The sequence below is a fragment of the Trachinotus anak genome, unplaced genomic scaffold (assembly GCF_046630095.1).
Source record: "Trachinotus anak isolate AG129_WGS33_773 ecotype Australia unplaced genomic scaffold, CSIRO_AGI_Tana_v1 ptg000003l, whole genome shotgun sequence".
Lineage (NCBI taxonomy): Eukaryota > Metazoa > Chordata > Actinopteri > Carangiformes > Carangidae > Trachinotus > Trachinotus anak.
In genome coordinates, this window is record NW_027273854.1 from 21,598,311 (window position 1) to 21,616,158 (window position 17,848).

At 42.1% G+C, this 17,848-nt stretch overlaps 2 protein-coding genes across 4 annotated transcripts in view; both read right to left on the minus strand.

The window, feature by feature from the left end:
• Positions 1-316: 316 nt before the first annotated feature.
• On the minus strand, positions 317-5,768 carry LOC139618519 (cysteine protease atg4da). Of its 2 annotated transcripts, XM_071474497.1 has the most exons (11): positions 5,617-5,768; positions 4,016-4,266; positions 3,814-3,897; positions 3,549-3,722; positions 2,934-3,225; positions 2,783-2,847; positions 2,501-2,628; positions 2,066-2,144; positions 1,888-1,964; positions 1,329-1,448; positions 317-1,155 (listed from the first exon to the last, which is right to left on the minus strand). In XM_071474497.1, exons 2-11 carry the CDS (start codon positions 4,206-4,208, stop codon positions 985-987), a joined length of 1,383 nt encoding a protein of 460 aa, XP_071330598.1. In that variant the 5' UTR covers positions 4,209-4,266; positions 5,617-5,768; the 3' UTR covers positions 317-984. The 2 variants fall into 2 exon arrangements, with proteins under 2 accessions (XP_071330598.1, XP_071330599.1); XM_071474498.1 differs by lacking the exon at positions 5,617-5,768 and having other exon boundaries at positions 847-1,155; positions 3,549-3,717; positions 4,016-4,156.
• Positions 5,769-7,098: 1,330 nt separating this feature from the next.
• The window catches only part of mast1b (microtubule associated serine/threonine kinase 1b), a 48,300-nt gene continuing 37,550 nt past the window's right edge, over positions 7,099-17,848 (minus strand). For both annotated transcript variants that reach the window (XM_071474504.1, XM_071474503.1), the window contains exons 14-27: positions 17,203-17,341; positions 16,922-17,054; positions 15,873-16,038; positions 15,654-15,755; positions 14,257-14,379; positions 13,406-13,515; positions 13,098-13,258; positions 12,662-12,921; positions 12,345-12,569; positions 12,018-12,247; positions 11,715-11,837; positions 11,446-11,579; positions 11,147-11,334; positions 7,099-10,734 (exon numbers count right to left, since the gene is read on the minus strand). In XM_071474504.1, coding sequence (XP_071330605.1) covers positions 9,068-10,734; positions 11,147-11,334; positions 11,446-11,579; positions 11,715-11,837; positions 12,018-12,247; positions 12,345-12,569; positions 12,662-12,921; positions 13,098-13,258; positions 13,406-13,515; positions 14,257-14,379; positions 15,654-15,755; positions 15,873-16,038; positions 16,922-17,054; positions 17,203-17,341 — 3,761 coding nt within the window. In that variant the 3' untranslated portion in view covers positions 7,099-9,067. The remainder of the gene's footprint in view (positions 10,735-11,146; positions 11,335-11,445; positions 11,580-11,714; positions 11,838-12,017; positions 12,248-12,344; positions 12,570-12,661; positions 12,922-13,097; positions 13,259-13,405; positions 13,516-14,256; positions 14,380-15,653; positions 15,756-15,872; positions 16,039-16,921; positions 17,055-17,202; positions 17,342-17,848) is intronic.

Here is a 17,848-nt window from a genome sequence, read left to right on the forward strand (position 1 = left end):
TGCATTTACAATAAAATGTCCTCATAGGAGAAGAATTGTTGAAAATACTGTACATTTTTTAGCACTTAACACAAATGTCCTTATATCTGTTTATAATAGCTGTATAGTGTGTTATAAACAATGTAGTATGTCTATATACTGATGAAAATAAATAGCAGGGGTTCAAGTGTTTCCAAATGTTCATAAGAGTGTGGAGGGTCTCGCTTTCTTATGGAATAAAATATAAGAGTAGACCCCCACCCCACCACTCGATCATTTCTATTAAGTCCTTGAAAAACTCAGAGTGCAGCAGTTAAAATAAACTCCTCACAGCATATTTTTATAAAGGTGTACAAAATCATAAAGTGTTTATTCAGATAAAAGACAGCACAAATAATCCAGCTCATAGGAATATTTTCATGTTGGACATTCACAACATTTGACTAATTCTAACATCATTGTTGTTCATGTGTAATTCATGTGTTAACATGAGTCCAATTTTGTAATTTATTCAAAGGCAGCACATCCAGCCCTGTGACAGGAAACTGTAAGAAGCTGTGTAGTAACACTTGTCTAAAGTTTGTCTCTGGGAGACATTTATTATTATTATTATTACTACAATTTATATTCTATTTTTATTCCTTTTAATAGATTCAGTTTTTTAAAAATGACCTCTGGATTTTATGGAAGAATAAATACCAACAGGTTGCGATGACAATCAAGAGAAACCACCCTTCATCCTTCATCTTTTAAGGTCCTTCAATTGAAAAATATTAATTTAAATGTTCTCCTCTTAAAACAATAAATAAAAGATACAAACGAGCATCATGAATGATCCCTGACCACCTCATTTCACAAAACCTTTCAGAACTCGGTTATTGCCTATGTACATTGAGGACATTTTTCTTATGCTCAGTAGTTGCCACAGTATAACTGTCACATTAATGTGCGATCATTGATCATTGATCATTAAATGGCCCTCAGGGCAGATTTATCTTCTTCCGTTCATAATAGAACAAACTCGTCCATGCTGTTGCTAGTGTCGACTCTTCTCCGTTCGCTCTTCCTCTGGATGTAGGTGATGTTGTTTGTGGGTGTATTGCTTCGCTCCTCTTCCTGACTGTGTCCCTCTGCAAATATAAACATGGGGTACGTCTGTGCAGATGTGGAGAGAGCCTGTGGGAGAAAGAAGCAGAGTTCAGATTACGTCGTACAAATGAATTTGATTTGTCATTTTATTAAGTGACATCACTCTCCAACATTTTTCTGCAACAAGACAAATTCACACACAAATCTTATTATATGATCCAAAAGCTCCACAGCGTCCTAACCATCTCCCAGTCACATACCTCATTAACAACTGTGCACAGTGATTCAAATTCCTTTTGGTCTTTAGCATAGAATCCAATGGTACAGCTGGGATCCATGCGAGAAACAGCCATTTTCCTGGGATATTTACAGTGAAACGACTGCAAGTGGTGGAGAGAGGAAGTAAAAGAAAAGGACAGTAATCAGAAAAAGGCCTCAGAGGAGTAAATACTTCTGTACTGTGAGTCCTGATGTAGACATCATCATTACATTTATACCATGAGAGTTTACGTCAGTGAACGGTACAGAAATATTTTTTTTAACATATTGAGTCAGCGGTAACGTATTATTCTAATGTCATCCACTTTAGTTACTAATGTAGTGTTAAATAACATCCAGTTACAAATCAGTCCAAATGAACATGACTGGTGGTGTTGATGAAGTGATACCAGGTGTGGGGCTGTGAGGACACATCTGAAACCAAGGTCGGGGATCACTGGCTTACATGACTGAGCACAGCTGTCACATGAGGAAACAAAGCAAAAAGCAAAAAGCAAGAAGAAGAAGAAGAAGAAGAAGAGAAATAGTACTTCCTCATACCTCCAAGGGAAAGTTCTCCTTTGCTATATCCACTGTGGGCTGACAGTAGTGAGGGTCCAAGTACAGCAGATGGTCATCTGTCACACAGCAGGGCCAGAGAAAAGAGTGGATGGACTGACATCAGACAGCTGAGCACAGTAATTATGATGTTCGCTGCGCTGCGCTGCACTGCACATACCTTGGAAGCCGACAAAGAACAAAGAGTGCTTTGGTTTGCCTCCAATGATTCCGATGCAGCATTGTAACGTCAAGAGTTTCTATGAAAAAAAAAAAAAAAAAAAGAATGGTTTGTTGTTCTTTGTACATGCAACACAGTCATTTTTGCTTGTTCTTTGCTTTAGAGCAGGAATTCCTCTGTTTTCCCACCACAGAGAAACCCACAACTGTGCAGTACAGTGTTCACAGCAGGAACAAACCTGTAGTTAAAACACTCTAATGACTTACTGAGACTAAATAATAGTGAAGCTGCACTGCTCTTACTGGAACCCTCACAAGGAACCTATTTTAAGAGTCACTGGTGTTTAACGTTTCCCCACAACCTACTGAGTTTACCCAGAATGCACAGAGTGGCGAAAACATAAAATAAAAATACATAAAAATATAGTTTGGATACTTTGACACAGGTGATGTAGGCAGGATTGAGATCTTGTCCTCCAAGTCGCACAGGAACCAGGATGATGACAGACTTCCAGGACTGAGGGAGGGGCCGCTCACACAACCTCCTCACATCCTCTAAGTAGACTGAACACACAGAGACAGACAGAGACAGAGACACACACAGACACGTCCACATGGTTCACTGAATCCTCCTTAAAGAGCAAAAACAGAGCTGAGTTTCGCTCGTCTCCTCTCCTCACAACACAGAGTGAATACAGTGATCAAAGAAATCACTCACTGGTGCAATCCTGTGCAACATACACCACTAGATTGGGAAGGTCTGCAGATGCTGCCACGGCTTTCCTGAAACACAACCACGTTCACTGTTACATCCTGATTAAGAGCTGGTTGGGATAATTGTGCTGGGATGTTGTCGCTTCAGGTCTCACTGGAGGATGTGTGCCGCAATGGAAGGACCGTACCAGTCCCCAGCTTTCTTCCCTGAGCTTTTGCCCAATTCCACCAGCTGGTGTATCCCAAAAGGGGCTGTAGGGTGGTCTGCAAACCATGATACCACCCTTCTGTGTGTTGCCTCCATGGGTCTGTCAAGGAGGGAGCCGAGGCTCAGCTTTCGACCCCTCTTATTGGACCGTTCCATGAAACTATGTCCGCTCTCTGCAGGGCGACTCTCCAAGTCCATGTCATCTTTGACCACATGGTGGGTCACAGACCAAGTCCAACCTCAACACAATAAAACAATAAAGCAACATGAGTATTTTAGAATGTAACTAAAATAAGACGCCTGATGTTTACCTCAAATGGGTTTATTATTTTTCTTAACTGACAGAAAACTTTATCACTCATACTGTGTCATGCAGAGTGGATGGAACAAAATGTACTGTAACTAAGTACAGCTTTTGCTATTTTAAGTCTGTGTTGTGTGTATTGCTGTTAATTTAATTACAAGAGAAGGACGTTTCTTTTTTTTATTCTATTTTATTTTTTATTAGTAAAATCAGCAGGCTACATATTTGACACTGCAGTGTGCTGGTGTGTGTTGTCACCTGGTGGCATGAGGTGTAGGAGGAGGCCTTGTGCCAGCAGCATCTGCCCTGTACGTAGAACACAACCCCAGCCGCTGTCGGTGGTCAGAGAGCTGCTGGCCAGCGGAGGGAACCCCCGCCTGTACGTCAGCCACAGGAGGGACACAAAAGTGCGACGGAAACGCTCTCTCTGCCCTGACACAGTTACAGAGCTTGCATGAAAAATGTCCTCCTCGCTTTTGGAATCACAAGAATGAGATCATTTTAGAAGGTGAGAGGGCCTCACCTTGATCCTTGAGCTCATAGGAGTTTCCGAGCATGATCACAGGAGAGCTCTTGCTGAATTTGGATTTCTGCTTCAATGACCAGCCTGATGCATTAAAGAGAAAGGAGAAACAGTTCGGCCTCACATGAGAACAGAAAAGAGAACTGCTTTTATTACACAGTAACAGAATAAAATAGTGACATGTCAAGAAGATAAAACTGACCGTATTTGACACTGTTCCATGCCGAGACCAACTTGGTTTTGAGTTTGCCTCTGTCCTCTGCCTCCTGGTCATCCCTGCTCACTTCTAGGCCCTCAGGCACAGCAGTTTCAGAGGAGAGGAAGAGCCAGTCGTCCATTAGGTCGTCTGCAGGGGACTGGCCCTCACAGCGAGCCGAGGAGGCGCTGGGGTTCATAGCAACCGGAAATCACCGAGACAGAGCGAGGAGAATTGCTCCTTAACTCCATGGCAGCCTATGAAGACAAAGTGGGAACATAAAACCCCCACACACCACAAAACAACACAGGCTGATTCTCACTGTGTTCATGTGACACAAGCAGACACGGATGATGCAGCCATGTACAGTAAATTCTATTAAGTTATCTGGAAACAAACAAGATCTGCCCCTGGAGCTGATGGGTTAATGTTAAGCACCGCAAAGTCAATAATTCAACATGACAGTAAGTAAAGAGGCAGACCATGTGACTGCACCCTGTGACTTGAGGAATTTCAGATATGTCAGTTTAGCTGTTGCAGGAGGGGTGCTGGTATCCTATTCCTGCTCTGTCTAAAACGTCTCACTGATGCCATACAGAGTGGCAGCAGTCACATATTCAGTGACACAACATGCACAGTTACAAGGGTGTAGACATCAGTGCACAGTGTAATCAGTGATGGAGGAAGTGCTCAGATCCTTATCATTGGTATTATTCTGCAGAATAATGGCCTTTCTCAGTGAAATGTTATACATGTTCTATATTGCACAATAGATTGTTAATACTGACACATCAGCGTGTAAGCACCATTTTACTGTTACAGCTGCTGGAGTGGGAGCTACTGCTAACTACTATATGTACAGCTCAGAAGTTCAGTGGAGTGGCTCCCAGGCCTGGGGTCAGCTGCTCCAAAGGGACAAAGTTAAATCTGAGGGGTCAGATATTTCAGAAGCTTTTAAGAGGTTCCGCTGCATATAGCTTTTACTGGACTTTTTTTTGCTATTATTTGCTTTTTTTGTGAATTATTGGATGGTTTTATCTCATTATCTGTGTTTTGATTGGAACTGGAGGTTTTGTTTGTTGACTGAGATGTGTCTAAAACTTATATGGGAAAATAATACCAGACAAATCCATATCAATCATTCTGTACATGTGGTAAAACAGCAGCAGCTGTTTTTTGTTTTTTTTTTAAATGAAAAATGTTCTTAATTTAACCTTTATTCACTCTCAAAGCTTTATAGTGCTGAGAGGAAATACATCAGTAACAACAGTTTAACTGCCGCTTTGACAAAGTAAGACAAATGTGCCATGTGTCCTTTTTTCGACAAGTTACCTTCATAGATTTACATTCATTTAAGATCGCATGCTGCCTTTACTGTACAAGTTATGATGTATTTGTCATATCAAACACTTCGTAACTTACTGACACAAAAACCCCTAAACTACACGAGCAGTGACGTCATACAAAAATAAACCACACATTCAAACGACAGATGTGGGATATTTGCGATTTAATTGTAAATCAACGTCTAAAAACGCTTTGTGCAAAACTTTCATTACCGTGTGAACACGCCCCCAAACAGTAAAGGAGTGAAATTCTTCTTTTACCTTCATCCAGCCATCGCCTCTGTGTCTGCTGTAGCTCCTCACAGGATGGATTTCAGCGCAGATTTCCGTGTTTCTGTAGTTTGCATCAAAAAACCGGAGCTCGGTCTGCTGAAGGACCAGCGCAACGAATTTGCTCTCACTTCCTGTTTATACTGGTCACGTGTTGGCGGTGCTGTGATTGGTCAGCGGAGGACCAATGAGCGTGAGGCCCCGGTGATCGTTTTATTTTATCCCCATGATGGTTTCACCTCATCAAAATGTGAGTTAATGAGCCCTTAAGAAAACATTAACCTGATAGGGGCCCCTGAGGCAAAAAAAAAAAAAAAAAAATTGTTTGGCTGTTTGGCCCCTACTGACCCCCATTACACTTTTTATATAGTCTGTGATTATTTCCCCTGGCGCCCAGGAAGAAACCAATAGTCCAGAGCTGAAATGATTATTTGATTGACAGAGAATTAATTAGCAAGAGTTTTGATAATTGATTAATGGTCACTGGCACCAGCTTAAATATGTCATAGTTTTCCAAGTTTTCTATGACAGTAAACACAACGTCTTTGTGTTTTTGACATAGACAAGAAAAGATGAACAGCTTCAGTTCGACTGCAGGGATCAGCGGTGCTACTGTTTTCTGATGTTCTATAGACTCAACACTTAATCAATTATTAAAGAAGATAACAATCAGACATATTGGTAAGGAAAATAATTGTTGGTTGCAGCTAAACACCACTTTACTAAGAAAAAAATAACCACAATATAAACTAAAACAGTTAAGGTGTTAAAACTAGATTTCATATCATGCTACAAGATGGAGGATGGAGGACCACCATAGTTGATATTGTGCATAAATGAAGCAAATTTCTAACAAATTAGTGATTAACTTGATTTCTCCACTCTCAGTAATGGTTTTCTAAACTAGGATACCTAACAATAATATAGGAAAGATTGCTCTCCTGTTGTACCTGGTTAATCCACTGCTCAACTAACATTTACCAAGGAATCCCCTCAGACGTACTAAAGCTTCATAGGAATACAGTAAATATTCAGACAACTTTGATACCAATGGATTGATAACAAAAAATCTTGATAATAATATGAAAGTTGTTTCCTAGCACCATTCATCAGTAGGTCTTCTTTTACAAAATGTAATTTTTCTTTTATAAAAAAGATTTTAGTTGTGCCCCGAAGACGTAGATAAATTATTTTGGATCTGTCTTTTTAGCAAGATGTCCCTTCATTTATTTCTCATCATACAGTGTATGTTTGGCTACTCAGTCTTTTGATGAAGCCACTGAGTTCTACATTATTAATTTGGCTCTTTCTTAGTATTAAAACAGGTTGCAAACATTACATCCAAACAATGCATTGTATGTTTTATCTAACATTTGTAGTGTATTACTCCTGTCTCAACCCCTGGCTTTGTTTGTTGTTATTTGTTTAATTAAAATGTTATTTTTTTTCCTCGAAAAAGTCAGATAGAACGAGGGGTTTCGCTGCATTTTATTACATTTCTGCACTCTAGGCTTTTTTGCATCAGTTTTTCACAATGGTGGCTAGTAAATATGTAGCAATGCAATAAACAACAACAGTCAGAGATAGTTGTTGCTGTAAAAAAAAAAGTCAAACATTAGGACAAAGATGGGCATGACAGCAATATTACAACTTCAGACTAATGAAATGACAAACTGCACAAAATGGGGCAGCCACACAGATTTGGTAGATTTCTAGATGCAAAATCCATGAATAACTCATTTCAGTAGTAAAGCAGAAATTCAGTAACTGATGACATGTAAAAACATGAGAATAAATAAAAAAGTTTAATAAATAGAACAAATAGAAAAAATATAAAATAAACATACAATACAAACAAATAAAAGTATCTGACGCAAAATAAAGTGCAATATTCTCACATCACACACAACAACACTGGTGTTTAACGTCCAAACATCGGGTTCATGTCTGTTTAAACCACTACATCATAACGGATAAAGACTTTTTAACTCAGACTGAAACTCGTCTAAATGTGTTCATCGACAGAATAATGGAGCATCAGACATGAAAAGGAACGATCCACAGGCAGGAGATATCAGACTTAGATACACTCCTATCTCTTGTTTTATCTCAGGTGTCATGTGATGTCGTCCACAAGGTGGCAGTCTGAGACAAGCTCTGAGCCTGGCGCCCCAAAACTATCATGAGGATTTTTTTTTTTTTTTGTAATACACAAGCACAAACACGACCTCAGCACTATGACGCTCTCAACAACTCTACTCCTGGCTTTGTGTAGACTACTACTGTATCACTGACTAGGGTGCTCAGTTTTATGGAACTCGGCACTGATGGATTGCATATTATTATACATTAAAGTGTAAACAAAAAAAGAAAAATCACATTATTCCTAAACAAAAACACTGGCACTTTCCTTCACATGTAACATTATACAATAAACTGTACTTCTGCATAAATAGAAAAGTGAGTGAAAGAGCATTTCTAGCCTACTCTCCTGTAAGTGATACTTTCATTATGGTTCTTTACACACTCCTTATACCAGACTCTGAACACACTAATGTATTCACATAATAGCCTAAAATATACAGTATAATTGCACATTTCACTACGGTCAATGGAGACAACTTTTAATCAAAATGTGTTTGCTTGGCTTATTGCAACCTTTTCCTCTGTCTTTTCTTCTTGCCTCGAGCACAATGTAAACTTAGTAATTGGGGGACACCAAAAAAAAAACCAAAAAAACAACTGTCATCATTAGACATTGCATAGTGTCCCTGTGCAAGTTCATCTACTCCACCTCCTTCAACCCCACTGAAATTCAGCCCTTAAACAGATCTGAAACAAACCACCTGACTCCATCACTGCACTCATTTTAGTATCTTGGTCCGGTTTATTCTTCACGACATGATACGAGACTAATCTTTCAGCGCCTGATCCCTTTTAGTAACTGAACTTTAAGGACTGTGTTGTATGAATGAGCTAAATGATGGCACTGGATCTGAAATTTGAGTAATGCCCATTTATAACAGAAACCTGCTTGTTTACGTGGTCTGTCGAAATGTTGTTCACAGTGTTCACTACCTTAAGGTCTGCTTTATAATTTTCACCTTCCTTTTAAATATTCTTTCATTTTCCATGTACAACGAAAGACATGCATTAAGACATATGTTTGTTTTTGTTTTTCACTATATACAACACATTGTGATGAACGTACATACACAGGCCTACATTATGATACCATGTGCACATGTTTTCCAACAGTAGCTGATGCATCTTTGTTCACATCTGATGTGTCTACATGTCACATGTCATTTATTTGGTGTTGTTTCTTCAGGCATTTATGTCTCCCTTTCATTCAAAGTCATGTTAATTCATGATATGTCAGTGTGACGCTACAGTAAAAGGCATTACATGGGAGAGTCTGACTCTTTCTGAAGACCTCTCATCATGAATGGTGCTTAGAGCTCCGACTGGTTCCTTTATCAGACTGGACTGTTGCAGCGCCGGCTGAGGTTCCTGTCTGAGCCCCCCGGCGTCCGCCCCCAGACGAAGCCTCTGCTTTTCCTGCTGCATTTCCTCGCTTGTCCTCGCTCGACTTGGAGGTGTCTTTGACCTTGGCTCCCTCTTGCAATCCTCCTTTCATAGGCCCGAGCACTGTTTTGGCCACACTCGTGAGCTGGGTGACAAAGCTGGCTTTATCCCCCGGAGACATGGGGCGAGACTTGCTTGAGCAGGGTGAGGCTGCATTAGAGGAGGGTGACATGGGGTTCTCCTCCAGGACCTCCAAGTGTGCCCTCTCCTCCTTGGCCCCACGGTAACTGCTTGATACCTTCTCCACTTTAGATCTGGCAGCAGCTGGCAGGTGAGCTGCAGTGTGGGTTTGAACCTGGGCTGGAACAGGAGGGGCAGGACCTTTGACCTTGGTAGTCTCAGCTGGTTTATCAGTGCCACTGATGCCTCCTTTTTCTCCTGTCTCTGAGCCTTTTCGCTGCTTGGACTGTTCTGAAGATAATGCTTTCTGCATGTTACCTTTGTCTGCAGCTGCAGTGCCTTTTACTTTCTCCTCAGTCTTCTCCTGAGCTCTAGTTGCAGCTCCACTGTCAGTCTGTGCACTCTGCTGCTTACTCTCTTGTTGCTGGACGCCCTTCGGTGCTCCTGGAGTTGAGATTTTCTCACTGAGTTTACTCTTGGACACTGTTGCCTCAGAACCTGAAGCACTTGCATTTGGAGGTTTGTCCCCAGGGCTCGGTTTGGTCTCTGCAGTGGATGAAACCGGTGCTGGACTAGTCTTGGTCTTCACTGCAGCTGCACTTATGCTACTCTTTAGAACCTCAGCAGTGGATAATGTTTTACTAGTGTCAGCAACACTGGTCTTGGACTCAGTTTTAGTAGCTACAGTCTCAGTTTGCAAGCCGGTGGTCTGAGATGCTTTGGTTTGAGTATCTTTCTCTCTTGATGTGAGCAGAGTGTCACGGCTGAGCGGCGACTCCTGCCTTCCCAGCCTCCTCACAGGCTTCAAGCCTCCAAATTCCCCACCCATGGGAGGAGAAGGGGAGGAAGACGATGAAGGAGATGGGGGGGCAGGTCCATTCTCTCCTTCCATCTCCAACAGGCTTTGTAGGCTGTGCTCACAGTGGAAAGACTCTCTCCTGTAGTCCCCGTGCGTCACCTCCAGGCTATGCTTGCGTAACGACACCCCACCTGTCAGAGGAGAAGGTGATGATGACGATGAAGAGGAGGAAGGCAGAATCGGCGCTCCTAGCTTCTCTGCCGACTGCACCCGCTGCAGCAGGGGGGATCTGGGTGGCTCTGCGCTCTTGGGACGAGGGCGGGCGACAGGAGGCGAGGAGTGCAGCTTGGCGGGAAACATCTGCGTGGTGTTGGAGCTCCCTACCGTGTGGCCAGTGAGAGGCGGGGGAGAGGAGGTGGTCGGAGAGGGAGTGTGAGCCAGAGGGGACAGAGGGATGTTGCCGGCAGATTTGCAGCGTGCGGAGCGGTACTGGCGGTGAAGTTTGGGGGACAGGCCGTGCAGGGAGCTGGGCCTCATGTGGTGAGAGGCTGCTGGGGAGTTTGGGGTGCTGGATGCTGGGGAGCTGCTCTGGGAGGACGTGCCTGGGGAGATCAGAGAAAATCACACTATTTTCCGTGCAGTCAGGGCTTTAATATCTCACAGTAAAATCTGTATAAGCTCTCAAATTTTTTTTTGTATTTATACTCATTAACCCAAACATGTACTGGAACAGAAGAGTATCAGAAGCAAGAAACAGAAAAAGACTTCAAAACTTCCAAACAGAGAAGGCAGCGAAACACTGTAAAACGTGGCCCACTTGTAAAAACATTGCTGCATAGCACTACTTTGAACAGGAGCTTTGAAGTTACTCTTTAAAAGTAAAAATATCTAACATGCACAGAAGATATTGGAGCCTTTAATGCAGCCCATATTTCTAAAATATATCATCCTGATTACGTGATTGTTTTTAGGCCCAGAAGAAAGTCACATATATTTCAGGTCTTTTATACTAACCCAGGTAAGGAGATTCAATAGTGGAGCGGTAACTCTGAGTGGGCGAGCGGGCGGAGAGGCTGTGGGTGGGGGAGCCTGGGAGACTGTCTCCAGACGACAGCGAGCGATTTAATGAGGAGAGGCTGCGGCTGGTGTGGAGAAGGTTGGACTGCTTGGTGATTTTTCTGAACAAGGAGCTGCGCTTCTTACTGAAAGACAAAAAAAAAAAAAAAAAGATATAGTGAGGAGAATAAATGCATAGAAAACATAGAAGAGGATGTGGTCCTGTAATGAAATGCATCTGTTTTGCAGTAACTCACTCCTGTCCTTCCTTGGCCCCTGTCCTCTTGCTGCGCCGTGCCATCTTGGATTTATAGCTGGACTTGCGGGCAGGACCCACTTTTATAGAGGTGTTCTCAAAGGGAGTAGTTGTAACTGTCACCTTGTTTCCACTCTGCAGATTATATTTATGTATGTGAACCATATTATTCTGTGGACAAATTTTATCTGAACAACTTTATATGAATCTCAAAATGTAAATATACATGTGATAGATGGACACACAGGTAGATGGATAGAGAGGTGTCACCTTCAGGATGAGCTCCACCACCTCTGTATGGACCAGACCGTGGACTGACTCCCCGTTTACATGAGTGATGAGGTCACCAGCACGAAGTCCAGCCTCCTGGGCGGGACCTCCATCCTCCACATGCTGTAATTAGAACAGATTACTTAATGAAACAGACTTAACCATTTAGACAGAAGAGCAGAAAACTCAATGGGGGCCGATAATTATTGTCATTAATAGTAGCAGTAGTAAATATATTTCTCTCATCAGCTTGCTAGGTAAAGCCATCAAGAACTGTGCATACTGTAAGCTCAGCTCTCTCACCCAGACCATGTGATGTACACTGTAGACATCACTGTCTCCCATGTAGACTCTGATGGCTCGGAGAGTGAAGCCGTATTTCTTCCCGGAGCGATGGATGGTGATGGGAGAATGCAGGACGTTGACCACTGGAGAGTAGTCTCTGCTGGGAGACGAGTCACGGGAGGAAGGGTTGGACGAGAGGGAGCGAGGAGACATGGGGCTCGCCAGAGGGGAGGCACCATGTTGCTCCACTGAGGACAGAGGGATGGAGTTAAAATCCCATCACAGGATTAAATTAAATAGGTTGCTACAGTTCATTTTCTGATGCAATACAATACGTGCCTGTACCTGCAGGAATGATGACAGACAGAGCAGTAGCAGAGGCAGATTTGATAACTTTGGTTCCTGGTCGTGAGCTACGTTTTTCTCCTTCTGCTGAGAGCTGCTGGTGGCGAACTCTCCGCAGCACCAGGTCAGTGGTGGCCCCACGGGGCCCCTGTGCCTCTGGAAGCCCCAGAACAGTAGCACTTCCTGGTAGAGGCAATGATGCATCAGCAGGTCTCAGAAGCTTGTCTGTGACACAATAGAGACAAGAGACCCAACAGTAGATAAAATGCTCCCAATCAGATTGTTGAGTGAGGCTGTGCCGCCTCGTCCCTTCTTACCTCCAGCTGTGAGCCCGTTGCTGTCTTTAAGGTATGTTCTCAGATCGCCCTGAGAGGGGATTGCACCCATGGCTCCTTCCAGGGAAGTTCCCCTTGCCTTCACTGGAGGCTGCCTGCTGGGTATAGGCAGCTCTGAGTCAACCTCCAGAGGGGAGGCCAAGCGGTGGGTATCCATGAGGGCGGAAAAACGTCTTCGAGCCCCAGATGGTGGGCTGTAGTCACTCTCTGTGAACGAGGACTCAGAGCAGGACAAGCGCTTCCTGGAAAAGCAAAACAAACAAACAAACATACACTTTAGCCCAAAATTGAATAAAAGTAAGTTTTTGCTCTCACTCAGAAAGCTGTCTAAAGGTGGCGAACCCAACAACACATTTCCTGTAACAAACCAGACCTGTTTTCAACTGTTTCTTTTCTACTTTCTGAAGGTCGCACTCACATCTCAGGAGATCCAGTCCTCCAGCTCTTGTCCCTGAGGGTGACACTTCCCAGGCTTTCTCTTTTGGCCATTCGCTCCTCCCTGGGGACCTTGTGCTCCCGTAGAGTCACACCATGGGTTTTATGCTCTAGCTGGGACAGCTGCTCCATACTGCTGTACACCTTCAGGGCCACATGAAAAGTTAGTCAAACTATCTGAGCACTGTTCATATTGTTGTGTGTACTGATAAATAACCACTGCCACTGTAAGACTTCAAATATGATCAGAAAGAAGTAAAAGGCAGTTTTAATGCAACAGTCAGTTCTGACCTTGCTGAAGCGGGGGGAGCAGGAGGAGAAGCGATGAATCTCCACAGGCTCATCATCGTTGGTATCATCTTCGTCGTATGAATGCACATGATGGTAGCGCTCAGAGCGAGCTGATGAGGAAGGGTAATGAGATCGCTTTAAAATGAGAACACATTTAGAGAACAGTAGCATCATCTTTCTCTCTTTTCTCCTTCCTGCTGATTTCAGTCTTTATCCTAATGCACATTATTAGATACTGACACTGGCCTGCAATGTTCCCTCTAAGCTGCGCGCTCGCGCAATCGCGCAATCAAGAAAACAAGAAAATCTATGCAGCGCATAAAATAAAATTCAACATAAACTGTAAATTAATTAAAGCAATAACATTTTTTCTGTAACTTTTTGCAGTGTAACACAGTGAGTGACAGATGTCCAGCCAATGATACAATACGATCCCAGGTGTTGATCAGGTGTGATACTGGTGTGTGGCCACAGCGTGCACATCTGATCACAATGGCTCACAATGGTCCTCAGTGTGCTCAGGGAGCTTGTGTGTATGCCCAGACACATGAAACATTAGAGGGAACATTGCTGGCCTGTATTCAGTGAGACAAAAGCAGTCAGTGTGTGCTGAGGGCTTAAACTCAGACAGACCTCCCCTGCTCATGCTGACTTGGCACAATCAGGTCTAAAAATGCACATTAGACCAACTACTGTTCTGTATTTACAGTGTTTATCATGGTAAAATGTGAGAACCAGAAGACCCTGAGCTGTTTTGATGACTAAGAAGTTCCTCGGCTCAAAGGGATCTGTGGTCTGTTCCTGGAATCAAACTTTTCCAGAGAACCCTGCATTCCCAAAGGCAGACTTACTGTCAAAATAGCTGGTGTCTTCCTCTGACTCTAAGTGAGGGATGAACTCTGCCTTCTGTCTCAGCAGGCTGTTCCAGTCCACCTCTGTGAAGAACGAGTGCTGCTTCACTTCAAAAGCACCACCTAGAGGGTAGAGGAAGGAAGCGGAGAGAGGTATATATAGAGAAAGAGGGGGAGACAAAGAAAGACAGGTAGTACCTGCAGGCCTAAAGCAAGTAAAGGCACTCTGACTCTGGCAGAAGCTTTGTGTTTCAGGGAAATTGAACCTGTGAGTCTACATGGCAGTCCAGCTCAGTGGATCCCAACCAGGGGCAGCCTACATGTACCCTAGGGGGTGTGTCTGCAGGTGTCACTGGAAGGGAGAGACTGTGGAGTAGCTCAGCTAATTGCAAAAAATATTAATTATGTTTTAATTAAAAAATACAACACTTTCTGAGTCAGTTGTAACACCTGAGCACCAGATGCTTAAGTGAGAGTGTGTGAAAATTAGGTAGAGCAGAGTATATAGGCTAATAATGGATAAATGTTGAAAATAATCTGGTTAGGTAAAAATAATGGATAAAAGGTTTCAATAGTAAGCTAAAAGAAATGGATAAAATAAAATAAAATAAAATAAAGTAAAATTGAAATAGTTAACTAATGAGGTATGGGTGAACTATAAACAGTTTAAGAAACTAAAGGTAATGGGTAATACTAAATACTTGAAATTGATAGCATAATTAATAACCAGTTAGTTAAATGGGTAATGGGTAAATTATTTAAAATCAATGGATAAACAGTTGAAACAATTAGCTAAATGGGCATAGGTGAACTGTAAACAGTTTAAAAAGTAATAGATTAACAGTTGAAATTGATAGCTAAAAGTAATGAATAAACAGTCATAGATAGTTGAAAAAGTGTTAAAAGTAATGAATAAAGAGTTAAAATAGCTAAAAGTAAAAGATAAATACATTAAGTATTTAAAGGAAATTAACAGTTGAAATAGCTAGCTAAAAGGAAAGGACAAACAGTTGGTAAAGTTGGCTAAAGTGATGGATAAATAGCAATGGATAATGCTAAATACTTGAAATTGAGTTAATTAAAACTAATGAATAAACAGTTGCTAGTTAAATGGGTAATCGGTGAACTAAATAAAAGGAATGGATAAACAATTGAAAAGTAAGTTAAAGGTAATTGATAAAGAGTTTAAATAGTTAGCTAAAAGTAATGGCTAATGCTAAGTATTTGAACAGATAATGGATAACGTGTAGTTCCTGCCACAAATTTACTGCAAATTTGACCAAACCAAAATACAGACAGTTTAAAAGAAATGAATGCATTTAGAACAAAACACATGGTGTTAATGAAGGAGCTAAACTGAATCAGGTAGAAAGATAAAGCTGGTGGTGGTGACTGACCTGTGCCCAGTCGAACCAGTGGATTCGTCTGCAGGAGGGAAGAGATCAGGTGCTGGGCATCAACAGGGAGAGCCTCATCCCCCTCAGGCCACACTATGTCATCTACAACACACAGGAGACAATGGGGGGGGGGGGCATGAGAAAACACGTTTTTGGTGAGGAGTTGAGGAAAGTACGTGGGAGAGGGGAGGTGAAAGACAAAAAGTAAAGATCCCTCACCTGTGATGACCTGTCCAAACAGCTCCTCTGGAGTGTCTCCAAAGAAAGGCACACAACCCACCAGGAACTCATAAAGGATGATGCCCATCGCCCACCAGTCCACAGGCTTCCCATAACCTTGACGAAGAATAACCTCAGGGGCAATGTACTCTGGAGTCCCACACACCTAAAAGAGAATCACTTGATTTCTTTAGTCATTTATTGGATTTTATGATTTAAATTCCTGTGAATTACATGTAACCCTGTCCAGATTGCAGGATTGTACATTTTTGATACTAATAAAATTCATCTTCAGTATTCTGAATTCTAAAATCACTTCAATTCACACTGAAGTTATTCTAAGTCCACTAGTAAAGTATTAAACAGATGAGTTAAATTTCTACCTCCATTAAAAATTATAAATGTGAAAATATATATAGATATAGTGGGAGATAGTTGACCCTGAGTGAGAGGCACATATGAATAGAGCCTGCGTATTTCTGCCTAGCCAAGTACATCTCTCCAGAGATGCCAAGACAAGATGAAAGCCCCGGTGAGCTTTTTCATGTGCAGATGGGTATGCACTGAATGCCGAATGCTGATTTCTGGCTGCCATTATGCACACACAAGAAACAATGAGGCTTAGATTCAAAGCATGAGCACTGAATGAAAGGCTTGAGAAAATAAACCGAACCTAAAAGCAAAATGATTAGAATAACTGAGGAAATACTGGCCTATTGTTCTGCCAACTGTTAATGGTCTCATTTTTTCATGCTTCAGATATGCCTGGCACACAATGACAGGGAATATCTTTGCATAGAAATGAAGACATCAAAGGACGTTTCACAGCCCAACTTTGCTTGGATCATACTGTCTACAGTGTAATACTGCCAAAAGACACAATTTTAAGTTTGAATGTAAACATTATGTGATTCTTTTAATTAGCTGAATTCATTTAAATTTACTCAACACTTCCTTTAATCAAAGTGTTGGTAGATTTAAATGACCTAAATAAACTGTCTATGTGAAGTTTCTTCAAATGAATTGGGATTTGCGTGTCTTTGTGATACCTGTTTATCCAGGAACTCCCGAGTATCCTTCTCTATGTGTCCTTCATATAAGTTGGTGGTCAGGCTCATCAGACCCATCTTAGACAGGCCAAAGTCTGTCAGCTTGATGTGACCCATTGAGGTAATCAAGAGGCTGAGAGGAGAAACAGCAGAGTTAAGTATATAAGCTTTATACACAGGGTATCATTTTGACATGGCAATGTGATAGCAATGAGAACAAGCACTGCCATGTTTTGCATCATCCCTTTGCAACAGTTTGGTGAAAACTAACTCAGTCTTACTTGTCAGGCTTGAGGTCACGGTGTACAATGCCATAGTTGTGTAAGTACTCCAGTGCTAGGACCGTCTCTGCAAAGTACATGCGTGCCATCTCCACAGGCAGAGCCCCGATGTTCTTCAGCAGAGTGGCGCAGTCTCCGCCTGCCAGCAAAATTAATTATTTGATTAGTCTTACTGCTGACATTAGCAATTACCATGAATGTCTCCTGGTACCTCTTGTCCTAGACTATTTTAGTACTCATTGAAAGCAACATGCACAACAATACACATTAAAGCATGATTGCAATAATGCGGACTCTGATGACTGCACTTTTAGTCATCCTGCATTCAAGGATACCTGGCTCGTGAGTATGCTTTTCAAAAACATATGAACAGCCTATAGATCAGATCACTCAGTTACCTATGGACTAGGCCTATAATAAGATAGTAGTATTATTAGATATTTAATCATGCCAACAAAATGGCTCCAGGTATGGCACTGTTGATCTGTTAATCCACCACTGAACCACTGAGGGACATGACTGAAATATCTCAACAATTAACAGATTGATTGACATCAGATTTGATACAGATACACATGTCGTCAAAAGAATGAAACATACAGATTTTGGTGATCCTCTGACTTTTCTTCTAGCGCCACCATGAGTT

What these genes read in the sequence shown, in the direction of transcription:
- LOC139618519 (XM_071474497.1), bottom strand. Translation starts at nt 4,208, where the DNA reads ATGAACCCCAGCGCCTCCTCGGCTCGCTGTGAGGGCCAGTCCCCTGCA. An exon ending in CTATGAGCTCAAGGATCAAG is followed by an intron (nt 3,723 to 3,813) that starts GTGAGGCCCTCT and finishes TAACTGTGTCAG; the next exon opens with GGCAGAGAGAGCGTTTCCGT. An exon ending in TGTTGCACAGGATTGCACCA is followed by an intron (nt 2,629 to 2,782) that starts GTGAGTGATTTC and finishes CTGTGTGTTCAG; the next exon opens with TCTACTTAGAGGATGTGAGG.